This window comes from Amphiura filiformis, chromosome 16, assembly GCF_039555335.1.
Source record: "Amphiura filiformis chromosome 16, Afil_fr2py, whole genome shotgun sequence".
Lineage (NCBI taxonomy): Eukaryota > Metazoa > Echinodermata > Ophiuroidea > Amphilepidida > Amphiuridae > Amphiura > Amphiura filiformis.
Genome location: NC_092643.1, coordinates 49,448,492 through 49,471,278, shown reverse-complemented (window position 1 = coordinate 49,471,278; position 22,787 = coordinate 49,448,492). Strand labels below are relative to the sequence as shown.

At 38.5% G+C, this 22,787-nt stretch overlaps 1 protein-coding gene and 1 long non-coding RNA gene across 2 annotated transcripts in view; both read right to left on the bottom strand.

Annotated features, from left to right (window-relative positions):
* The window catches only part of LOC140136144 (mRNA cap guanine-N(7) methyltransferase-like), a 37,287-nt gene extending 16,246 nt beyond the window's left edge, over nt 1–21,041 (bottom strand). Inside the window, 6 exon segments of the mRNA XM_072157849.1 lie at nt 8,647–8,689; nt 8,692–8,827; nt 10,209–10,324; nt 14,696–14,981; nt 15,549–15,618; nt 20,954–21,041. Of these exon segments, the coding sequence (XP_072013950.1) occupies nt 8,647–8,689; nt 8,692–8,827; nt 10,209–10,324; nt 14,696–14,981; nt 15,549–15,584 (617 nt within the window). The 5' untranslated portion in view covers nt 15,585–15,618; nt 20,954–21,041.
* On the bottom strand, nt 2,487–8,038 carry LOC140136146 (uncharacterized). Its single transcript, XR_011856620.1, has 3 exons — nt 7,957–8,038; nt 3,987–4,156; nt 2,487–2,551 (listed from the first exon to the last, which is right to left on the bottom strand). It is a non-coding gene; the product is annotated as an uncharacterized lncRNA (long non-coding RNA).
* Nucleotides 21,042–22,787: the final 1,746 nt, after the last annotated feature.

Sequence of the window (22,787 nt, the reverse complement as noted above, 5' to 3'; positions counted from 1 at the left end):
AATTATCCGAGATAATCATGTTATCCCAGGATAATCAGGTTATCTCAGGATAATTATCCCGAGATAATCAGGTTAACCGGGATAATCAGATTATCCTGGGATAACATGATTATCTCTGGGAGAATTATCCGAGATAATCATGTTATCACAGGATAATCAGATTATCCCGGGATAATTATCTTCTTCTTCTTCTTCCTTATAAGTGCCTCCCTCATATGTATGAGTATTATCAAGCTTTTCTGCGCACAGACAAGCTGTACTAATTTTTACTCTGGAACCTAGAGTAGATGAGCGTATTTTGAAGTACAGTCAACATGACCGGGATGATCCCCTGCTCTTTTCGAATAGCCTGTGACGTTCTTTAACGTGCACACTACATTAATGTGAGAAAATATGCATGTACATCGGACCGACAGCTTAAAGTGCCCTCCGAAGCACTAAGCAAGTAGAGTGAAGTGTCTTGCTCAAGGACACAAAGAGCCGGACCTGGGATTCGACCCCTTGACCCTTGGGTTCACAGTCCTAGGCCTTAACCGCTAGGCCACGCTCTCCTCTAAAACTACAATTATCCTGAGATAATCATTTTATCCTGGGATAATCATATTATCCCGGGATAATTATCCCGAGATAATCATGTTATCCCAGGATAACATTTTTATCTCTGGATAATTGTAGTTTTAGCGCTATGACGTAGGTAAATGAAGTGGACACTTTATCGTGCTCTCATCATACAATCACAATCACTTTGACAAGTTTGACATTAGCAACAATGAGTTGTACTATCACTTACCATAACAATGCTGCATAACAATATGCACGCTTATTGTTCTCTTTTGGGAACAAAGCTCACACAGTAATTGTTACTATGCGTTTGCTTTGTAATATTTCATCCAACTGAAACTATATCATTGCAATATATAGGGAAATCAGATACATGAGTTTGTGGACTGACACGGTTTATATGCTAGTCTCAGATGAAATTCTAAGCTCAAATTATGTATTTATTTTTTAGGCCTAATATTTCTCATGATATTGATATACATATGAATTGTAATATCACAATTGTCTAATATATAAAAAAGAAGTGGCTGATTTTATCCGTATGTTTAAAAACCATGAAAGTTGTAATACTTAATTTGGATTTTTTTCTGTGAACAGCAACAGTATACGTTCTGTCCATCGAGAGCGTTTAGTCCCTTTTCTCACAGCGGGCACATCTCATTTCATGACGTCACTGGTTTTCTAGGCTAAATCTGTCTCGCTCAAGGAACTCACCGCTTAAGTTGTTTTTGCAGAATATCAATTTTAAACGTCTTATTTTCTCAAAAAAGGAGTCATTTTCATTGTCCTCATAATATTAGCTTGCCAATGATATGATGTTGTTTTTGCTATAGACCTGTCCTTTAAGATCAAAGTTAAAGTACCTGTGAATCAGTCATGGATTCATCTTCAGGAAGAATACCGTGTACAGCTTCCACAGCAGTATACTTGAGACTTCTTCTAGAACCTTGTTATAAGCCAATGGTGGTCCACCTCCTGAAATATACAAAAAACCCACACCTTTTTTTTTAAATGTTTATGATGATGATGACCCTGTGTCAATCTTGGTTAGCTTCCAGTCACACTGCCACACACTGAGACTATTCTAAAGGACCTGTAACTTATACTGATTAAACTGTTACAAAAAAAGTCTGTTTTTACTTGTTTTCAGTTCCACTTTAATCTCCCTCTTTATGTCTTGAACCTGAAAAAGAATGAACATGATAGTCCATGGGTGATTTTTCAACATATTTGACTGTTGGATAAATATGGGTGCTGCAGCTTTGGAGCTAAGGCAATATGGTGCATTACTTCTGAAGTTGGTAATGGGTAAATTACACTGTGCACTGTACCAATATCAATCTCCATTCCCCAAATGTCAAAGAGAACTAGAGCTGCTGTGGATCAAGAGCCATGAATGTAAGTGGTGGCTTCTGGTTTTGATGACTTCTGCATGAGATTTGACCCCCAACCATTAAAAACAACCTGATTATCTCGGGATAATTATCCAGGGATAACCTATCATCGAAAATACAAGATTGGATCTTGTTGGCGCACATTTTATTGCGGATAAAAGTTCCACTGTTCAACTGTTGTGTTGCACAAAGTATGAAATTTGACCTCGGTTGAATTAGTGCGCCCACATGATCCCACTTTTTTTACTTGCTATCATTTATACATTAAGCCCCTCTTAGTCTATGACCTCAGATAACCACAGTTTCATTTTTTATGGTCCACTCATATCAAAAGATTATCTTCACAAAGTTTAAGCTCATTTCGGCAAGCTTCAACACTTGACCTCAGCATGACCTGACTACAAAACATTGAATTTCATAACATTCCATATATAACCATAGAATTTGTTCACACATTATATTGAACTTACCTGTCACTGGGGATTTGTAATTTCTTCCTAGAAAGGCCAAATCACGCCACTTTTTTGAATCTTCTGCCAGTCTCTTTCTGGGCCCCCTAACTGCTCTCAAAGCTATCGCAGCTTTTTTTCCATGTTCTGGAAAGAACAACACAACACATAGTTTCTTTACATACATGTATTAGACTATGAGACATGGGCATTTATCTTTCACTTCTGTAGTCCACTCTTGGGCAGAACATAAAAACATAACAAATCAAGAGTAAATATATGTCTGAATTAATATCCAAAAAGTTCCCATGTTTTACTTTACTAATTTAGGAGTTATTTGGGGTTAAAAATGTGTTATCATGATTATTGTCCAATAAAAAAAAAAAATGTCAAATATTAAATTAGCTGTAACTTTCAAAATAAATTGAGTAGAAATTTCATTTCTATTGTAGATGTTACATATCACATGGTTGTCTAACACTGGTGAATAAAAATGTCACAGCACAACTCTAAAATATAAAAAATGGCAAAAACCATATTTTTGTGCTATTTTGGCTATTTTTGAGCTAAAAATGTAAGTTTTGCATGGCGAAAAAAATATATATTTTATTGATTTAAAAAATATGTCATTATGTCAACCTAATTATTCTGAACAAAAAAGTTAATGATGGTGAATGTCTGTGAGCCTGAGTTTTTGATCTATGTCCCTTTCAAATTCACATGGACTAAAATAGCCCCGGTTAATATAGCATGTTTTTGTCAATTTTTCCAATATTAGGCTGAAAATGGTCCTTTTTGTAATTTTAACAAAATTTTCAGTGTTTGGAAAGTGGGAACTTCACATATGGCCACGTGTTTTGAACTCGCCACCCTTAGCGTTACATCACAAATATTATGAATTTTTACACCAATCAAGTTTCAAATTAGAATATCTCCACAACTATCAACCCTAAACTAGCAAAAGTATACATTTTTGGAAAGCTGAAGGCAAAAGCAATTTAAATATACACATTTCAACTCACTGTACAGGGTGACCTTGAAGTTATACAGGGTGGAATAAAAAAAATTCAAATAAAAAATGGGTCATTTAATGCATTGCTTATTACTAACTTGCAGTTATAAACTGAAAGTAAACAACATTGATTTGGTTAGAGGTTAGGGGGAGCCAACTGACTCAGGAAAAAAAAAAAAATCACAGCTGTTTGGTAATCTCGGAATACAGGGTGTCCCAAAATATGTTCAAATTTTTTTTATACCCAATGACACCCTTTTCAACATATTACACCCATTGACCCCCTTTTTCATATTGTTTGAACCCAATTACCCACCCCTTAAAATTGGCGCCTATACCCCTGCCCCCCGCTAGAATATCTTAGATGCAGGGAGGTGGGAATGGCATCGGCATTATGATATTTAAATAAATCCATAGAAATAAATTGGATTTCACCAAATATTGGCATGAGTCATTTATTTGGATAGTGGAACACATTTACAATGGTTGGTAGAAAATTTAAATTACACTTTCAAATTAACAGGTCTCATCATGATGAACCCAAGTGTACATTTATAAATATGCACATACCTTGCTTTTACCTTCTCCTCTTTGCTGCTACCTTTCCCACCATTGCCAAAAAGCAAAGGCTTATTTGCTTTCACAAATTTCAACAGCGCCTGAACTTCATTCTCGCTATAATCCTTCCCTTTGATTCTTTTGCCATGGCCCTGTTTGTCTGACTCTGAAGCTCTCTTATCCTGAAATTTAAATTTATAAAAGAAATAAATTTAAAAAATGATATAATAATAGATAATTATAACATAAATAATGAATAGCTGCCCCAATGATACTGAGGGAATATATAGGGGGAAAAACCCGTTTAATTTTGCACCTTGCAGATGAATTTTTGGCAATAGATAAATTGACATCATAGAGGTATTTTAATTGTATCCAAAAGATGAAGAAATATTAGGAATGTTCAAACAATCAATTTAAGAAAGTATCAAAAATGGTAAAAAAATGGAAAAAGTTGATTTAAAACAGTGATTTAAAAAAAAATCAAGTGATTTAAATTGTGATTTAAATCAATGATTTCAATCGGAGTGATTTAAATCAAGGCGTTTTGGCAAATAAATAAAATGATTGGATCACACTTGCTGCCGATATTGGGAAGTTAGATGTACAGTAGATCATACCCGCTATACCGGGCCAATCATTCATGTTAGCGGGGCTTTTGCCGGGTGTACACTTTTTTTCCCGCAAGACTGCCGGGACATAGCGGGACTTTCATGAAGAAGTCACACCATTTAAAAAACATCAGTATACCACAAGTATTTTCTAGTAGGCCTACTGCAGCTGCCGGCACCATCTGATCTCGATTTTATTACACTGTATGATCCAGACATGCCAAGTAGTATACGGATTTTCAGTATTTTGTAGGGAAAAAGATGTAAAATATGGGAGTAGGCCTATGTTTTTTTCCTCCGACGATTTACCGTCTTTCGCAGTTGGTATCTAGGCCTAAAGAGGAAAATCCTGCTTGGGTGGTTGATGGAATATTTCCATAGGCCTTTGCATGTTTTTACAACGGATGTCTTGCTGTGTACAAAATAAAGACACAAAAATACACTGGTCTCATCAGGTGGCGAGCCGGTTTTTAAAACAAATCACGCCCTGTTTTATAATAGTAGGCCTACCTGCATGTAGAAGTTTGGTTATAAAAAAGCTTGTTATTAAAATACATACAAAAATAGTAAGAAATAGCATTTTGCGTGACTGTGACAGCTGCTGTGCGCATTGCGTGAAATACCGATGCTTGCCATTCGGCTAAAAATAAACCAAGAAAAAAAATTGAAGTTTTATTCACAAAAGTTGAATAATTGTACTGAAATCCATTGTGTCAAATGAAATTACTTTTAATACAATCGTCCCGACAAAAACTCATCCCTAAATTTTTGAGAGTGCATCTTATTCATGGTTGCTTTTCATTCCGCTTATTAAGCCCCTTAGCCCCCTGACGTCACACGGCGGCAGTACTGTTCTTGAAGTAGTCCAAGATGGCTGAAAGTGATTCGCCATTGGAGAATCATAGGGCTCGCAATTTTGTGTTTGACCATTTAAGATAGTCAGGCTCACATCACATACTATAGGTGGCGCTATTCGTCCATAGGGAAGTGGAATGTGCCTGTACGGTCCAAAAATGGCTTTACTATAGGGCTCAATGGAAAAAATTACTAAACTTAATTTTGACAACCAAAACCTAAGTGATGATGACTTATGTTGGTACTGGCATAATAATGGATTCATAAGCTATCACATAGTGCAATCTATATTCCACCAAGTGGACACTCGTTAAAGCATAAAAGCAATTTGTGTGTAAATCAAGGCCATCCAAAACAGCTTTCTTACAATAAAGAATAGGAGGTCATCTGGGGTCACATACAGTAGTGTACATTTTACATGTGCCTGCTGTCACAATTTCACACACAAAATTTTGAACAATTTGATGACACCATTTTTGTCTGTAACTTCAAAAGTATAGGCCTATGCACTAGAAACATGATTGACCCCTTATTGTTTAGGTAATTTGATTCTCTTTCAAATGAAAGATCTTTCAGCTAAAAATATTGAACTTCAAAATTTTATGAACATACCTATTTAAGAGTAGGCCTACTACCATTGGAAATTGTCCTTCGAGATTGATGTAAAAAAGATTCATAACTTTCCTGTTGCTAGTCATCGAATGGTTTGCTGACATTAATAGATGAAAAAGTTTGTGATGGATCAGGATAGGTCTATATATTTCATATTTCTATCTAGGTATGTGTTGATGATATTATTTCAAAATTGAGTAGCATTTCACAAAAAAACCCAAACAAACAAAGAAATTTCCGTATACCGTGCATCGTTTATTAGCCGGGATTGTACATTGTTTTGACACAAGTCCCGCCCATGGGGTCCTGAAAGGAATTGTGCGGGATTGTCATACTGACTACTGCTGTAGCCCGGCTAGCAGGGGCAGAGTCATAGCGGGGGATGTACAGAAAATTTATGCCCCGTAGGCAGGGACTTTAATAGGGACAGGCACATCTGTGTGAGGGCGCTACTTATGTTACTTGATAATAAAGCCCTATGTAAATCTGTGCCATTTTGTGCCACTGAAAACACCATTTTTGGAGAAAATGATGAATAAAACCAAAATAAATCTGTTTCAGATGCTCTAGTTTGCATTGACAACAGATTCAAAGCTTTAGGAAGCAGAATGCAACATTGTCTTCACTTTTGAATATTTTTTTGGTGAGATATGCCTTGGTGAAAATCACCGTTTTGGTCAAAAAGGGGTCAAAAGGGCCATTTTTGGGAAAAAATTCTATTTTGACCCAAAATTCATCTTCTGACAAAAGGGAAACATGGTTTGACAAAACTTTCATCCTTTTCACATAACAATTCCAGTTTACTTATTTGCTAGGAGAAAGCACTTTTTTGTTATCGCTTGGGGAAAATAATTGTTTTGGCCTAAAATGGACCCAAAATGGCCGAAAAATGGCAAAATTTGACCAAAATTAGCACAAAAATCACTTTTTTACCACCTTAAAATTTGAATTTTCATACAAAATTTCACAGATGTGTTGAAAATGATAACATACATAATATTCAACAAAAATTAGATTAAATTACAGTGAAAACAAAAAATTGACAGGGGGGCACAAAATTATCAAGTCCCCCATGCACTCCTATGGTAAGTCTTATCAGAGAAAATGGCCCAATGTTCCGACAGTAATTTCGTCATAACTTCACTTAGCAATACAGTAGAAGATTGGTTTTGGTGTCAAATTGTTTCTGAGAAGTTCTCTCTTCCAATAAACAACAATTCATGTTAATATAATTAATTTGAAATTTTTATGCCTGTCCCTAACTTTAATGAGGTCAGTGCCGGGGATGTCACGCTGCCGGGGAAGTCCCCACCAGTACCGGGTCCCCAGGGCTGGGGAATACGTTGACATGTGCATAACGCTACATGTATTAACCTAAAATCTAACCCTATCCTTTAGCCCTTATCTAAAATCGGACTAGCGGTGGTTTGGACTGATGGTGTTTCGGACTGAGGGGAACCCCATATTGTTTTCAACTGTACAAACATACCTTTTGTTCCATCGGACAAGCTTTATTTTTTCCAACATTTTTGTTTTAAATAGGGCCTAACTACATGAACTATTTCAATTCTGACGTAAAAGAGCTTCATGCAAAATCGGTAATACCAGCTCCAAGCTTTCGCGCAGCACGAAGCGCATGATGATGTCACGTGAGTCAGATCGCTGTGGCTCGCCATACAAAGGCTAGATGCGAAGGGCCATGTACAATCGGTACATGCATGCATGGATTGCATGCATGCAATGAGTATCGGTACGGTAAACATGCATGGTAAATAAGCTTAAACTTTTGATCACCAAGATCACACATTTAAAATCGAAACAAAGTTACTATTTGACAGTCATTTTTCTCACAACTGTCTTCTACTATATCTACATTAACTTGCGTAAAGTAAATAATATCATACCTTCCCCATTCTCTTCTGTTATTAGGCAATCAACTCAAAAGCAGTACAATTCTAGTAGTCAGATCAGACAGCAGCACTCGAGTCGACCAGACTGCAAAACTTTTAGATGAGGTCAAAGGTCACAAATATCTGACTCGTAGTCTCAAACTCATGGAGTTAAATTATTTCAGATATCGTCGAGACAAGACTTAGCTAAGAACAGTTTTGTGAAACACAAACTCAGATAGACGTGAGTAAGACCCGCTTAGTGTACGACCGATCTTTTGACTCGTAAGAACTGTTCCATTAAGATGCGTTTAGTGAAATAGGCCCCTGGTTTGATCATGTCTTTCATCTGTTATTACACATTGGAACTCCGTACTGCACATGATGCATAAGAGGTACCAATTTATACGCAAGTGTTCGGGAAATTATTTCATGCTTCGGGTTTAATCAGAACTAATTAATTTGAAAAGGTCTATGGCTAAAGGTTAATCCTCAAAATTACCGCCTCCTGGCCTCAAACAGATTATGTCACATAGCGACTGCTCAGTGCCAGAGGTGGGTAAGTGCAATAGCTGCCATGTGTACCTGAGTACAATATACTGTGAGTAAACTGCCTTAATGTTCACAGGGCAGCTATTGCACTTACCCACTTCTGCCACTGAGCAGTCGATATTCATTATATGTCATCTTCATGGATATACTTACACAAGTTCATAAGCATTTGGAGTTGTGCCTACAAAATAACCCCTGGTTTTAACCTCTCACACGCATTCCTTAGCATCATATTAGCTTGTTGCTGGCTTTCAAATGAGTAGTGGAAGGAAAACTGACAGGAACAAAGGTCAAAGTTCATATCAGGATCTTTGTATTTCTCAGCAAGGCGCTCCTGAAACAAGGAAAGAAACTGCCATGTTAGTGATAACATTTTTTGTGGTGTCATGTGTGATGGTGAACTTGTAGTGCAGTTTTATGATATCTTAAGTTTGTAACTCAGAAGGATTCTTCTAGCCATTGATCATTTTGTACGCTATTCTCATGTATACATGTTTTATATTGGCAAGAACGATTGACAACTGGCTTGAAGCGCCTAAATCAATCAACCAATGTTTAGTTTATATTGATCCACCGATACACCAGCAATGTCTACTAAATGATGACCCTACCTAGATCTACCTACCTTTGAGCAGTCTGCTGTAATAAATTTTTTTTTTTTTTTTTTAGAATTTTTTTTATGTCGACACACTGTCGACGTCGGTATACGAATTATATCGACATGTCGACAATAAAAAACGGTGCCGACCACATCACTAGGTGGACCTCCTCTATTTCTACTCTCCATCCACCGATACACCAGCAATGTCTACTAAATGATGACCCTACCTACCTACCCTTTGAGCAGTCTGCTGTAATAAATTCTGCTGTATATGATGGTGGATCTCCTCTATTTCTACTCTCCATTCACCGATACCCCAAGCAATGTCTACTAAATGATGACCCTACCTATCTACCTACCTACCTTTGAGCAGTCTGCTGTAATAAATTCTGCTGTATATGATGGTGGACCTCCTCTATTTCTACTCTCCATCCACCGATACACCAGCAATGTCTACTAAATGATGACCCTACCTACCTACCTTTGAGCAGTCTGCTGTAATAAATTCTGCTGTATATGATGGTGGATCTCCTCTATTTCTACTCTCCATTCACCGATACCCCAAGCAATGTCTACTAAATGATGACCCTACCTATCTACCTACCTACCTTTGAGCAGTCTGCTGTAATAAATTCTGCTGTATATGATGGTGGACCTCCTCTATTTCTACTCTTCATCCACCGATACACCAGCAATGTCTACTAAATGATGACCCTACCTATCTACCTACCTACCTTTGAGCAGTCTGCTGTAATAAATTCTGCTGTATATGATGGTGGACCTCCTCTATTTCTACTCTCCATCCACCGATACACCAGCAATGTCTACTAAATGATGACCCTACCTATGTACCTACCTACCTTTGAGCAGTCTGCTGTAATAAATTCTGCTGTATATGATGGTGGACCTCCTCTATTTCTACTCTTCATCCACCGGTGCACCAGCAATGTCTACTAAATGATGACCCTACCTATCTACCTACCTACCTTTGAGCAGTCTGCTGTAATAAATTCTGCTGTATATGATGGTGGACCTCCTCTATTTCTACTCTACATCCACCGATACACCAGCAATGTCTACTAAATGATGACCCTACCTAGATCTACCTACCTACCTTTGAGCAGTCTGCTGTAATAAATTCTGCTGTATATGATGGTGCACCTCCTCTATTTCTACTCTCCATCTCTTGATATCTTTGCCTACATTGATCTACTGATACACCAGCAATGTCTGAAACAATCACACAAACATGGATGCACTGAATAATGAACTATTTTTTGGGACGCGGAATTGTGCAGTACGGCGTGCGGTACTGCACACTTCGTTTTACAGTCCAAGATGCGAACTGCACATCCGACCTGCATTCCCGCATGCGTAATGCAGGTCGGGATGTGCAGTCCCGCATGCGGTACTGCAACATTTTTGGTGCGTTTCCGCTAGGGGATGTGCAATATTTTTGGTGTTTTTCCGCATGGGGATGTGCAATATTTTTGGTGTATTTCCGCCAGGGGATGTGCAATATTTTTGGTGCATTTCCGTTAGGGGAACTGCAACATTTTTGGTGTTTTTCCGCCAGGGCATGTGCAATATTTTGGTGCATTTCGACGGCAGGGGATGTGCAATATTTTTGGTGTTTTTCCGCATGGGGATGTGCAATATTTTTGGTGTATTTCCATGAGGGGAACTGCAATATTTTGGTGCATTTCCGCTAGAGATTTGCAATATTTTGGTGTTTTTCGCATGGGGATGTGCAATATTTAAATTATATTAAATTACTATCCTCCGTAAATTGATTGATAATCGATCCACTTGAGAAATTCTCCGTTGGAACTTTAATAGAAAGTGGTCACAATGTCAAGTTGAATATATAATAGTCATCATTAAAGAGGCGTGTGAATTTGATTTTAATAAAATTAATTTTATACAATAACTATTAGCTAGGTTTCTATACTATGCCGACCTTTCGGACAAGACTCTCTTTTAAATACAAAAATGCGACATTAATTACATGCGACGATCATTGATTGTCTAAAACTAATTACTAAAAAAAGTAAAAACACCTAAGAGCCTGACGTATTTTTCACCACGAGTGTAGGCCTACGAATGTGTTGTCATACCTATTTTGTTGCATGTCCGCATGCGGAACTGCAAAATATTTGGTGCAGTTCGAATGCGTAATGAACATATCTTTTCGCATGCCCGCGTGCAAATATTTGGTGTAGTTCGCATGCATTTAATGTGAATGTCCGCAAGGGAATGTAATATATTTGGTGCAGGTCCGCATGCGGATATACATGTTTTTTCGCATGTCCGCATGATGAGGGAATGCAAGACGAGATGCACAGTTCCGGATACGTAGGCCTACAGTATGTTGTACATGTTTCATTTATTGAAATTTTTAAAGAAGAAAGTCTTGTTCGAAATTTCTGCATATAGTTTCATTGTTGTAATTAAAAAATAAAGTCTTCTCCAAAGGTCGGCAGAGTCAGGCCTAAAATATGTACACAATTTTATATTTTAACAGGTTAGGCCTATATTTTTGGGTTTTGGTGTTGGTAAAAACGTTTTAATAACATAAATGTCGGGTTAAATAAAGGTCATGAAAACATTTAAAACGTTTTGTATGTTTTCAAAATGTTATTGAAAATATTTTCTGCAAACATTTTTGGCCAAATATTTTGTCACCCTATGTTGAGAATATTTGCAGTAAGTTATCAAAAATGTTTAGCCCTAAGTTTGAGAATATTTGCAGTAAGTGATCAAAAATGTTTTTGAATATTCACCTCATAAAGTATTAAAGCGCGCCACCATAGCTTAATTCCATGATCTTGATCCTATTTTTTATCGATATACATCGATCACTTATATCGGATTAAGTATTGGACACAATAGATGAAGTATTTGATTGACAAGGTTACCCCTCGTCCCCTAGCCGCTTGTCTATTAATGTGTGCATATTATAATTTATACCATTAGGCCTATATGATTATGAGAGCTTTAATGAGGGGTTATAGTTTTTAGGCTGGTATGTCTGCATATGCATGTTATGTTTCCATTTGTAAATTCATGTTTAAATGTGCTAGTGTGCGATGCATAATTCTTCTTTGCCCTGTATATTATATAAAGAATAACGATTAAGCATCATTTAATAATTTGAAATGTTTGTAATGTTTCTATGTTTCGTTGTATGGTTTGTTTAATATAGCTTTTACTATATCATGATATCGCATGTAAAGCTGCACCAAATATATTGCAGTTCCCCATGCGGTAATGCGAACAAAAAACAGATTTTGCCATAAGCGTAGATCCCGGGGGATGAGGGGCTAAGGCTAAACCCCATAATATTTTGCCAGGGTTCCATACAATCCCCCCCCCCCAATGTTGACGCCTGTACGACCCCCCTTAGGTTTCCCTTAATTTAGATATTTTAGATCCGAGACGAAAATACCTATTTCGTCTCAGTTTTAGATGTCCTTTTCAGTAAACATCAAAAACCCTTCTCTGATCTCGCCGCTGTTATTCATGGGCATCGTTTGAGATCTGCGTAAATTGATCCACTTGAGAAATTTCCGCTTGGGCAGCTTCTAACATGAATAAAATGGACACAATGTCAAGTTTATTACAATGGTCACTAAATAGATTCATCACAATAGCTACTTATCATTAAGCTTACGTGCAATAATATTTTAATATAATAAAACTCGTAGAATACTCCTGGGAGAATACTAGACTTTAAAGTTTATAACACTTTCTTTTAATTACAGCAAATGAAGCAAAACTCACAATAGGCTAATAGTCAAAGTAAAACGATAGTAGGCCTTATATATGCATGTGATAATATTTTCTACGCCGCAGGGCCTACAAATAAAAAACAAATAAAACCAAAAACAAACAACCATGCGGAAAATACACCAAAATATTGCACATCCCCTAACGGAAATGCACCAAAAATATTGCAGTTCCCCATGCGGAAAAACACCAAAAATATTGCACATCCCCATGCGGATAAACACCAAAAATATTGCACATCCCCCAACGGAAATGCACCAAAAATATTGCAGTTCCCCATGCGGAAAAAAACCCAAAAATATTGCACATACCCTAACGGATAAACACCAAAAATATTGCACATCCCCTAACGGAAATGCACCAAAAATATTGCAGTTCCCCATGCGGAAAAAAACCCAAAAATATTGCACATACCCTAACGGAAATGCACCAAAAATATTGCACATCCCCATGCGGATAAAGACCAAAAATATTGCACATTCCCTAACGGAAATGCACCAAAATATTGCAGTTCCCCATGCGGAAAACAAAACAAAAATATTGCACATGCCCTAACGGAAATGCACCAAAATATTGCACATCCCCATGCGGATAAACACCAAAAATATTGTAGATCCCCTAACGGAAATGCACCAAAAATATTGCAGTTCCCTTAAAACCCAAAAATATTGCACATCCCTAACGGAAATGCACCAAAATATTGCAGTTCCCCATGCGGGACTGCACATCCCGACCTGCATCACGATGCGGGACTGCACATCCCGACCTGCATCACCGCATGCGGGAATGCACGCGTCGGGATGTGCAGTCCGCATGCGGAAGTGCGTGACGGAAGGTGCAGTTCGCATGCGGACTGTGAGCGGAAGTGTGCAGTACCGCACGCGCGTACTGCACAGATAGCAGTCGCTATTAATCCCTGGAATAAAATGATGGATATAATATTCTAGCCTCATTTCAAGGTGACAGGGCTCTGGGATGTGTGGTTTTTTTTAATATCTTTTTTTCTGTTTTTTTTTCCTTTCTTTTTTTGCTTGTCAATTTATTTTTTATTCAGATGATTTCACATCCAGTCCAACCACCTCTGATATGTGTATAATAATATCAGGTTGCTACCCGTCCACATTATCATGGTCCTGAGAAAATACTCAGAGAAAAATCCTGGATTCAACCAGTTTTTATGTGATACTCTCAACAATGTAAAGTTCTCAATGTATTAGGACAGCAAGAAAGATTTGATATTATCATGCAGTGATCAGAGGTGGGTGGACGCCAGGATATAAATTGTCAACAATTTAACAAGGAAATGTGCTCGATCTAAGCAGCCCTGATGGTATCCATATAAATTCTGAACCTAACACTTCCAAGACCAGACCAACTGGTGTTATGAGAAACAAAATCTGTTTTTATGTGGCAAAGTGGAGGATGAGGCTGTCAGTTGGTTCACTCTCACTGTTAATGCTATGCATGCTAGCCATATAGGCTTCAAGATCAAAAGTTTTGAAATATTTTCTCAAAATTTCAAGAGCTATCTTAAGAACTGCTGCACCAATACTAGGATTGATTTGTTTGTACTCATTTTAATCCATTTTTCATGCTGATTCTAAATATGGATATGATAATGTACAATTCTGAAATTTTTGAATTTTCACAAAAAATTGTAACTTGTCGTCTGCAGTCGACACCCGCATGGAGAGAGTTAATTTAATACCAATCAATCATTCATTTACGTTTGAATAACAAAATATTTGACAAACTGAGATTGCATTGGAAATAAATTATGATACATTTTGCGATAACACTGATGCCACATACCTGCGCACACTAATTTTGAAATATTGCCCTTCTTCCATTTCAGCAGGTCCCCTCCTTTACCGCAGCACAGATCCAGCACAGACAGCCTGTGAGATGATCCCTTCTGATCTCGTATGGCACGCAGCGTCTCTGCCAGACATACACTCTTGATCCAGTTGTTGAAGTTGCGCAGGTGGACTATGCGACTCCTGTTGCGCTCTTCAAGGCCTGATTCTTTGAGATCGTTGTAATGCTTAGCTACGACGTTGCCATGCTGTTCCGTGTCCTGAGTGGATGCACTCTCAACCTGTCAAAAGAAATGATAATTTTGTTTCTGTTTATTGTTCAAATTGACGATATGTCAGTATGGAATGTATCATATTTGAAAGGTAACCGGCCTGAATACTACAAAATGTTACAAACAACTTCACTCTGTGTGCATGCATCCCACAGGATGTGATGACGCAATCCCTTTAAGTGATATAAAGGCATCCTTATACTGGCCCAGTCAGTGTATGACCTGTGGCTAAGTGTCGACGACCTAGTGGTTGGCATGCAAAGGGTCTCGGGTTCAAATCCCACCCAGAGCAAACACCTTCTTTGTTTTCTCTCTTTTTTCCTCCCTTAGCTTCCCTTCTAGTTGCCAAAAAGCCCTTCGGGCGTTAGGGTTAATATTGTAATATTTGCATTCTCTATAGTCAACTGGCTTCTTATTTGACTTTACATGTGGGCTTACGTCGAAAGTGTGAAATTATTTTACACCCAAAAGTCCAATGATGTTGACTTATAATGTAAGTATGGTAACTTAAAAGTCCACTTTTTGATACTTTCAAGAAGAGCAAGGAAAATGGCTTCTTTTATCATAGTTGCTTACCTTTTCAGCAGGTTTTTCAGCTATCTGTTCACTCATGACTGGAATCCGTATTTGCTGGTATCCACACAATCTGCACAAAGCAAAGTTGGATTAAAAATTGTTGAAACATTGTCATCACATCTCAAAAGGCTGCCTTGTTGCTGCATCATCGTTGTTTTATTGCAAATTGTAATTTTATATTTCAGCATGCTTCTTTCTTTCATGAATGGACATGTTGTAATATTGTGATAATAAATACCTCCAAATTAATACAAAGTTAATTCATACATGTATCTCAACACAAACAATAATAAAAAAAAAAAATCACAAAAGGCAGCGAGTTATGTAAGCTATCCACCAGTGGATCTTCTGCGACCCCTACGCAGAACTTCCGTTAGTGGATTAACTGCGCACGGTGGACGCAGGGAATCCACAGTCGGATTTTCGGCGCACGTGCGCTGAAATAACCCTCCGTATATAGGCGCAGGGAATCCACTGACGGATTTTCAGCGCACATGCGCAGAAACTCCCCTCCGTATATAGCTCCGGTGGAGTAATTCTGCGCACGGTCGCAGGGAATCCACTGACGGATTTTCGGCGACGTGCGCTGAAACAAACCTCCGTGATATAGGCGCCGGTGGAGTATTTCTACGCACGGTCAATCCACTGACGGATTTTTGGCGACGTTTTAAAAAGAATAACTTAGAAAGTATGACATGTATATACAGAGTCAGAAGTTAGAACGGTGGAGTAATTCTGCGCGCGACGGTCGCAGGAAATCCACAGTCGGATTTTTCGGCGCACATGCGCAGAAACTCCCATCCGTATATAGCTCGTGGAGTATTTCTCAAGACGGTCGCAGGGAATCCACAGTCGGATTTTTCAAGACGTTTTTCTTAAATCGTTATGATTTAATATTGGCCTACTCTAGAATGTTTCATAAGAGATAATAAAAGGTAGAAAGTAAGAAATATTATTTAGGCCTATATTTTTAGAGTCAGAAGTTTATAAAAATATAAATAATATTTCATATTTTCTGCCCTTTTTCTTAAACGCATGAGAAAATCCGTCAGTGGATTCCCTGCGATCGTGCGCAGAAATACTCCACCGGAGCTATATACGGAGGGGAGTTTTCTGACGCGCGCCAAAGTCCGACTGTGGATTCCCTGCGATCGTGCGCAGAAATACTCCACCGAGCTATATACGGAGGGGAGTTTCTGCGACGTGCGCCGAAAAGTCCGACTGTGGATTCCCTGCGACCGCGCAGAAATACTCCACCGTTCTAACTTCTGACTCACTCTGTATATATACATTTCATACTTTCTAAGTTATTCTTTTTTAAACCGTGCGCCGAAAATCCGTCAGTGGATTCCCTGCAACCCTGCTGCGACCGGCGCAGAAATACCCCACCGGCGCCTATATACGGAGGGTTGTTTCAGCGCACGTGCGCCGAAAATCCGTCAGTGGATTCTTTGCGTCCACCGTGCGCAGTTAATCCACTATCGGAAGTTCTATGAGGGGTCGCAGAAGCTCCACTGGTGGATCATGTACATACATGAGGCAGCCCTTTGAGATACTTCAGTATATAAAGCAGATGAAACATTACAGAGGCATGCAGGGGTTTGGATCCATCCATTTCTCTAAGACAGGCCTCGAAATAAGGTTGGTCCACGGGTCAAACACTCGCAAAATATGAGGACCCGTGATTTTCCTACCATATGGGTACTGTAGTGTCTATAGAAAAACATTGTGTTGATATTGTGATTACTGATTAGCGTGATTGTTTATCCTGTGTTTACACTCGTGTATGCTCGAAAAAAAAAAAACAAGTAAAACTAGTAAAAGTAAAACAGTGTATTGATTCCATGCCTGTGCTCTCAAGCGTGCATTTCGAATTCAGCTGACGCTGGTACAGCTTTCTGACCTGGTGACATCGCTCATTTTACACGTGAAGTCTCTTTTATGCTTGCGCTATTTGCGATAATTTAGAGTTCGGTAGCGCATGCACAACATGACAATAGTATAGCATAGACCCAAATTAGGTAACATGCCTACATTCTGCGGTATGGTGGCAGCTGCCTATCCACCACGCACGTGACCTCCATCATCCTTGTAGTTGTAGTTGTAGATAAATCCTGACTTACGGATTCTGTCGAGTATCGTTGTAGAAGTAGAAGATATGGAAATGGTGCACGTCAGACGTGGTCTAATTCTGCATAAAACCGGGCCACGTTATTTCTATAGATCTGCTGCGCATTCAAATTGCATTGTATTACACATGTTTACACAACATGGAACTCACATGTTTTCAAGCAAATTCGCCGATAAATATGTGATCAAAAGCGATCGGAAGTACAAAAGTACAGATCGCATTCAGCTTACTTCATACAGGGGTAGCGTTAACCCCGATCGGGGGTGAATGACCCCCCAAATTTAAAAAATATTAATTTTTCACCCTCTATATTGGGAATATGTGCAAGCTCGGGGTGAACTCTGACTCTCTACTTTTGGACCTTACTCCTACCCCTGACTACACTGCAAAATATTTTTCACCCCCGAGATTTAATTTTCACCCCATGTATTTGGATTTTCTGCAAGCTTGGGAGTGAAAAACACGGGAAAACAACCCCCGACTTTCGGGCCTTAATGCTACCCCTGACTTCATATGAGATGATCTTTGGAAAAATATGGCATAATTTGTCATGGTGCTTGCTCTGTATATATACATTTCATACTTTCTAAGTTATTCTTTTTTAAACCGTGCACCGAAAATCCGTCAGTGGATTCCCTGCAACCCTGCTGCGACCGTGGCGCAGAAATACCCCACGGGCGCCTATATACGGAGGGTTGTTTCAGCAAGACGCGTCGCCAAAAATCCGTCAGTGGATTCTTTGCGTCCACCGTGCGCAGTTAATCCACTATCGGAAGTTCTGCGTAGGGGTCGCAGAAGCTCCACTGGTGGATCATGTACATACATGAGGCAGCCCTTTGAGATACTTCAGTATATAAAGCAGATGAAACATTACAGAGGCATGCAGGGGTTTGGATCCATCCATTTCTCTAAGACAGGCCTCGAAATAAGGTTGGTCCACGGGTCAAACACTCGCAAAATATGAGGACCCGTGATTTTCCTACCATATGGGTACTGTAGTGTCTATAGAAAAACATTGTGTTGATATTGTGATTACTGATTAGCGTGATTGTTTATCCTGTGTTTACACTCGTGTATGCTCGAAAAAAACAAACAAGTAAAACTAGTAAAAGTAAAACAGTGTATTGATTCCATGCCTGTGCTCTCAAGCGTACTCGAATTCAGCTGACGCTGGTACAGCTTTCTGACCTGGTGACATCGCTCATTTTACACGTGAAGTCTCTTTTATGCTTGCGCTATTTGCGCTAATTTTGAGTTCGGTCGCTCATGCACCACATGACAATAGTATAGCATTGACCCAAATTAGGTAACATGCCTACATTCTGCGGTATGGTGGCAGCTGCCTATCCACGCACGTGACCTCCATCATCCTTGTAGTTGTAGTTGTAGATAAATCCTGACTTACGGATTCTGTCGAGTATCGTTGTAGAAGTAGAAGATATGGAAATGGTGCACGTCAGACGTGGTCTAATTCTGCATAAAACCGGGCCACGTTATTTCTATAGATCTGCTGCGCATTCAAATTGCATTGTATTACACATGTTTACACAACATGGAACTCACATGTTTTCAAGCAAATTCGCCGATAAATATGTGATCAAAAGCGATCGGAATGTTACAAAAGTACAGATCGCATTCAGCTTACTTCATACAGGGGTAGCGTTAACCCCCGATCGGGGGTGAATGACCCCCCAAATTTAAAAAATATTAATTTTTCACCCTCTATATTGGGAATATGTGCAAGCTCGGGGTGAACTCTGACTCTCTACTTTTGGACCTTACTCCTACCCCTGACTACACTGCAAAATATTTTTCACCCCCGAGATTTAATTTTCACCCCATGTATTTGGATTTTCTGCAAGCTTGGGAGTGAAAAACACGGGAAAACAACCCCCGACTTTCGGGCCTTAATGCTACCCCTGACTTCATATGAGATGATCTTTGGAAAAATATGGCATAATTTGTCATGGTGCTTGCGGAATACCATGCAGTGAGTAAAATATTAAAACGTTTCAGCAATATTCATGATTAACAACTAAAAATCGATATGTCGTTCGTATCCTCCGCTGTCAATTTCTTATCCACTCACTAGTCCTCACAAAAGCTTTGTGTTGATTACGTAATGTGTGGAGGCAAATTGCAATAAGTACAATGAAATAATGAGTAGGTATGCTTATCAAATTAAAGCCCTTGTGGCTTGAGTAAACAAAGCCAAAACTGAAAACCTTTTTTTCATAGCACTTTCCATAGCAAAGTTACAATAACTTTACATCTTGTCAAAGATTGACTTTCATCAAAAAGATTCAGCTAGCAAAATTCCCCAAAACGGCATTTCGGGGTGTTTCTAGATCTTAGTCTCATCAGGCCGTTGCAACTTCTATACTAGCTTAATACAAAAAGATGGCGACAGCCAGCTTCCCTGTGTATTACCCTGTGCTGATAGCCTACTAAAAACTGCAGAAAAATGCTGCTGCCACCTACGATAGTACTGCGTAGTGCTGTGGAGACTTATGCTAATGACAGAAAAATGCTGCTGCCATCTACGTCCACCGGGACGTCCACATGTTGCAAGTGTTGACGTCACTGACCTCACATCGACATCGGAGTTGCAATTCCATCGCACTTCATGCTCTATTCTTCTTCCATGGTCTCATTATGATAGCAGCTTTTGTTAATGGAACTGCTATCAAAATCCCTCAAAAATTCCATGTGCGATTGTCTTATCACCATAAAAAATCATATATTTGGGTCAAGTGAAGTATAGAAAACATATTTATGTAGGTTTCCTTGACCGGCCAGTTCTTTTAAATTTCTATGTAAATGTGCATTGACATTGTCGGCGAATTTGGCTGACTAGCAAAATTAATGTGTTAACTGAGGTTTGCCTGGCATGATGGTAGGATAAATCAACAGAACAGGGGCGGCCTGGGCGGGCTCCGGGGCGGGTTTCTTCTTCGTCTTAATACGTAACAGTATTGTTCTCCAAAAAAAAACGGAAGCGTTACATATGGCGCTCAAGCTGAAATACAGCAAGATAATGTTAGATAGTAAATATAAACCTGTATTTTAGCCAGAGTATCTCGAGCTAGTAGTGCACGTGTGAGTGATGCATGGATGTGTAAACATGCATAATTCGGAAACCTTTTTTCGATATCAAGTAAGCTTTACTATTAATACTGACATTTCTGTGAACAACAAGTACACGGGCCAGGACACATTTGAAATGCACAAGATAATGTTTATTCCTGCAAGAAAACCAAATTCATCAACTCACCGAATTTCTGCGTAGCGTAGCTTTTTGTGTGTATTTGTGGTGTCCCAGCTTGTAAATCAGAAACAAAGTGATGCAAAAATAAACAAACGTAAGAGGGCGCTATTTCATTCATGAGTTTCCAAAATAAGAGGGCGCTATTTCACTCAAATGACAGGCAGGGATGACAGGCGAAGAACATTAATGAATTCAGAGACTCATCACACTTTTTATTTGTTTGTTGTTCTTTGTAGAACAAAAAAAAAAGTTTTTTAACCATGAAAATGGTTCTTTGTAGACTCTTATAAAGCTTTATAAACAACCTTTAAGGAACCAGTCAGAAAGAATCCTTAAAGGGTTAAAGGAGAACCAAAAAAGTTTCTTAAACCAAAAAATGATTTTTTTTTTTAGAACCATAAAGGGTTAATACTCCTTTTCACTTTTCTTAACTTTGTTTTGAGTCCCTGAATTAATGAATTAGAAAGTTCCTAGGCCTATTTAAATCTTTATGGTTCTTTAAAGAACTTTTCAAGCAAGGTTCTTTATCAAACTTAAACATTGCTTTAAAGGGTGCTATATACGGGACAAAAAAGGTTCTATTTTGCACTTTTTTTTTAAAGTATACTTGATTGAGTTCTATATCGAGTCACTTTGACTTTGTCAATTTTATTGTTGTGTTACCTGAATAAAGATAGAAAACACTCCAGAGAGTTCTACGGTTACTATTCTTTTTCTGATTTCTTGCACCAAGATGAATAATTTGAGATCATTTTCAACAAAATCAAAGCAATTTTCATTCTTGCCCAGGCCTTTAGCTGCCAAAGTATACTTTTTCTTAATCCTTATGCATGACCAATGGATGACAAGCAAGTTTAAGTAACTTTGAACTTTGAACCACTGTGCAAAGTTCAAGGACATTTTCCACCAAAAGGGGAGGGGTGCTGTTGAAATGGCTCAATAGCCTAGAATTAGCATTACTCTGCAACAACGGCAACTTTAACATGATTTGCACAATTTTATAGTGCATGCAAAGTTTGCAAGGATAACTATTACCCACATCAAAATCACTTACTCATCTACTCACTCACTAACTCATTCACCCACCCAATCACACACTTGCTAAATCACTCAATCAACCAATCAATGCCTCTTATTCATACATAATGATGAAAAATAACAACAAGATAAATACTTTCAAGAAAATCTATGCTCTCCTCTTAGTGCTCCTATTATAGCACTATATAGCATGTACTAATTTGAATTTTCAGCAGGGAAAGAATCCAACAAAATAGTAACGTTATTCATGAGATGAAAATATAAAAGTGGGTTGTATTCATGGTACTACTACTATTTCACCAATCACAATCGAAAATGAATTGAAAAAAAGTTTTAACAACGCAACGTGGTTGCATTTTTCTGAAATTGGGAGTAGGTTTCTTAGTCTTACGTCATTTACGTTGTACCGGAGGGAAAATTGAACATTTTTAAATTAAAACTTAATTAAAACTTCCGGCCTCAAAAAGTTTCGTGCAGTTACCGTTCCCGGGAAATTCCCTAATTTTCGGCCAAGGGGGTGAGTCAGGTGATGATCGGAGAATTCTACCACAGAGATATGCAGAAGATTTCGTTTGACGGTGAGTGGTTAGCCCGGGTGGTTAGTCCTGGAAAATTGAAATATCAAAGGTATTCATTGAAAGTGAACTCCCAGAACGGGTTAGAATGATGATTAACTGCACTGAAAGCTTTCAACCATGACCTATGTATTAAAATTGTGGTAGAGAGTAAACATTTTCACATCCGCAGACTTGGGTTGCCACTACAGCCACTTTTTCACCTAAAGCGCCCAATAGATGAAACG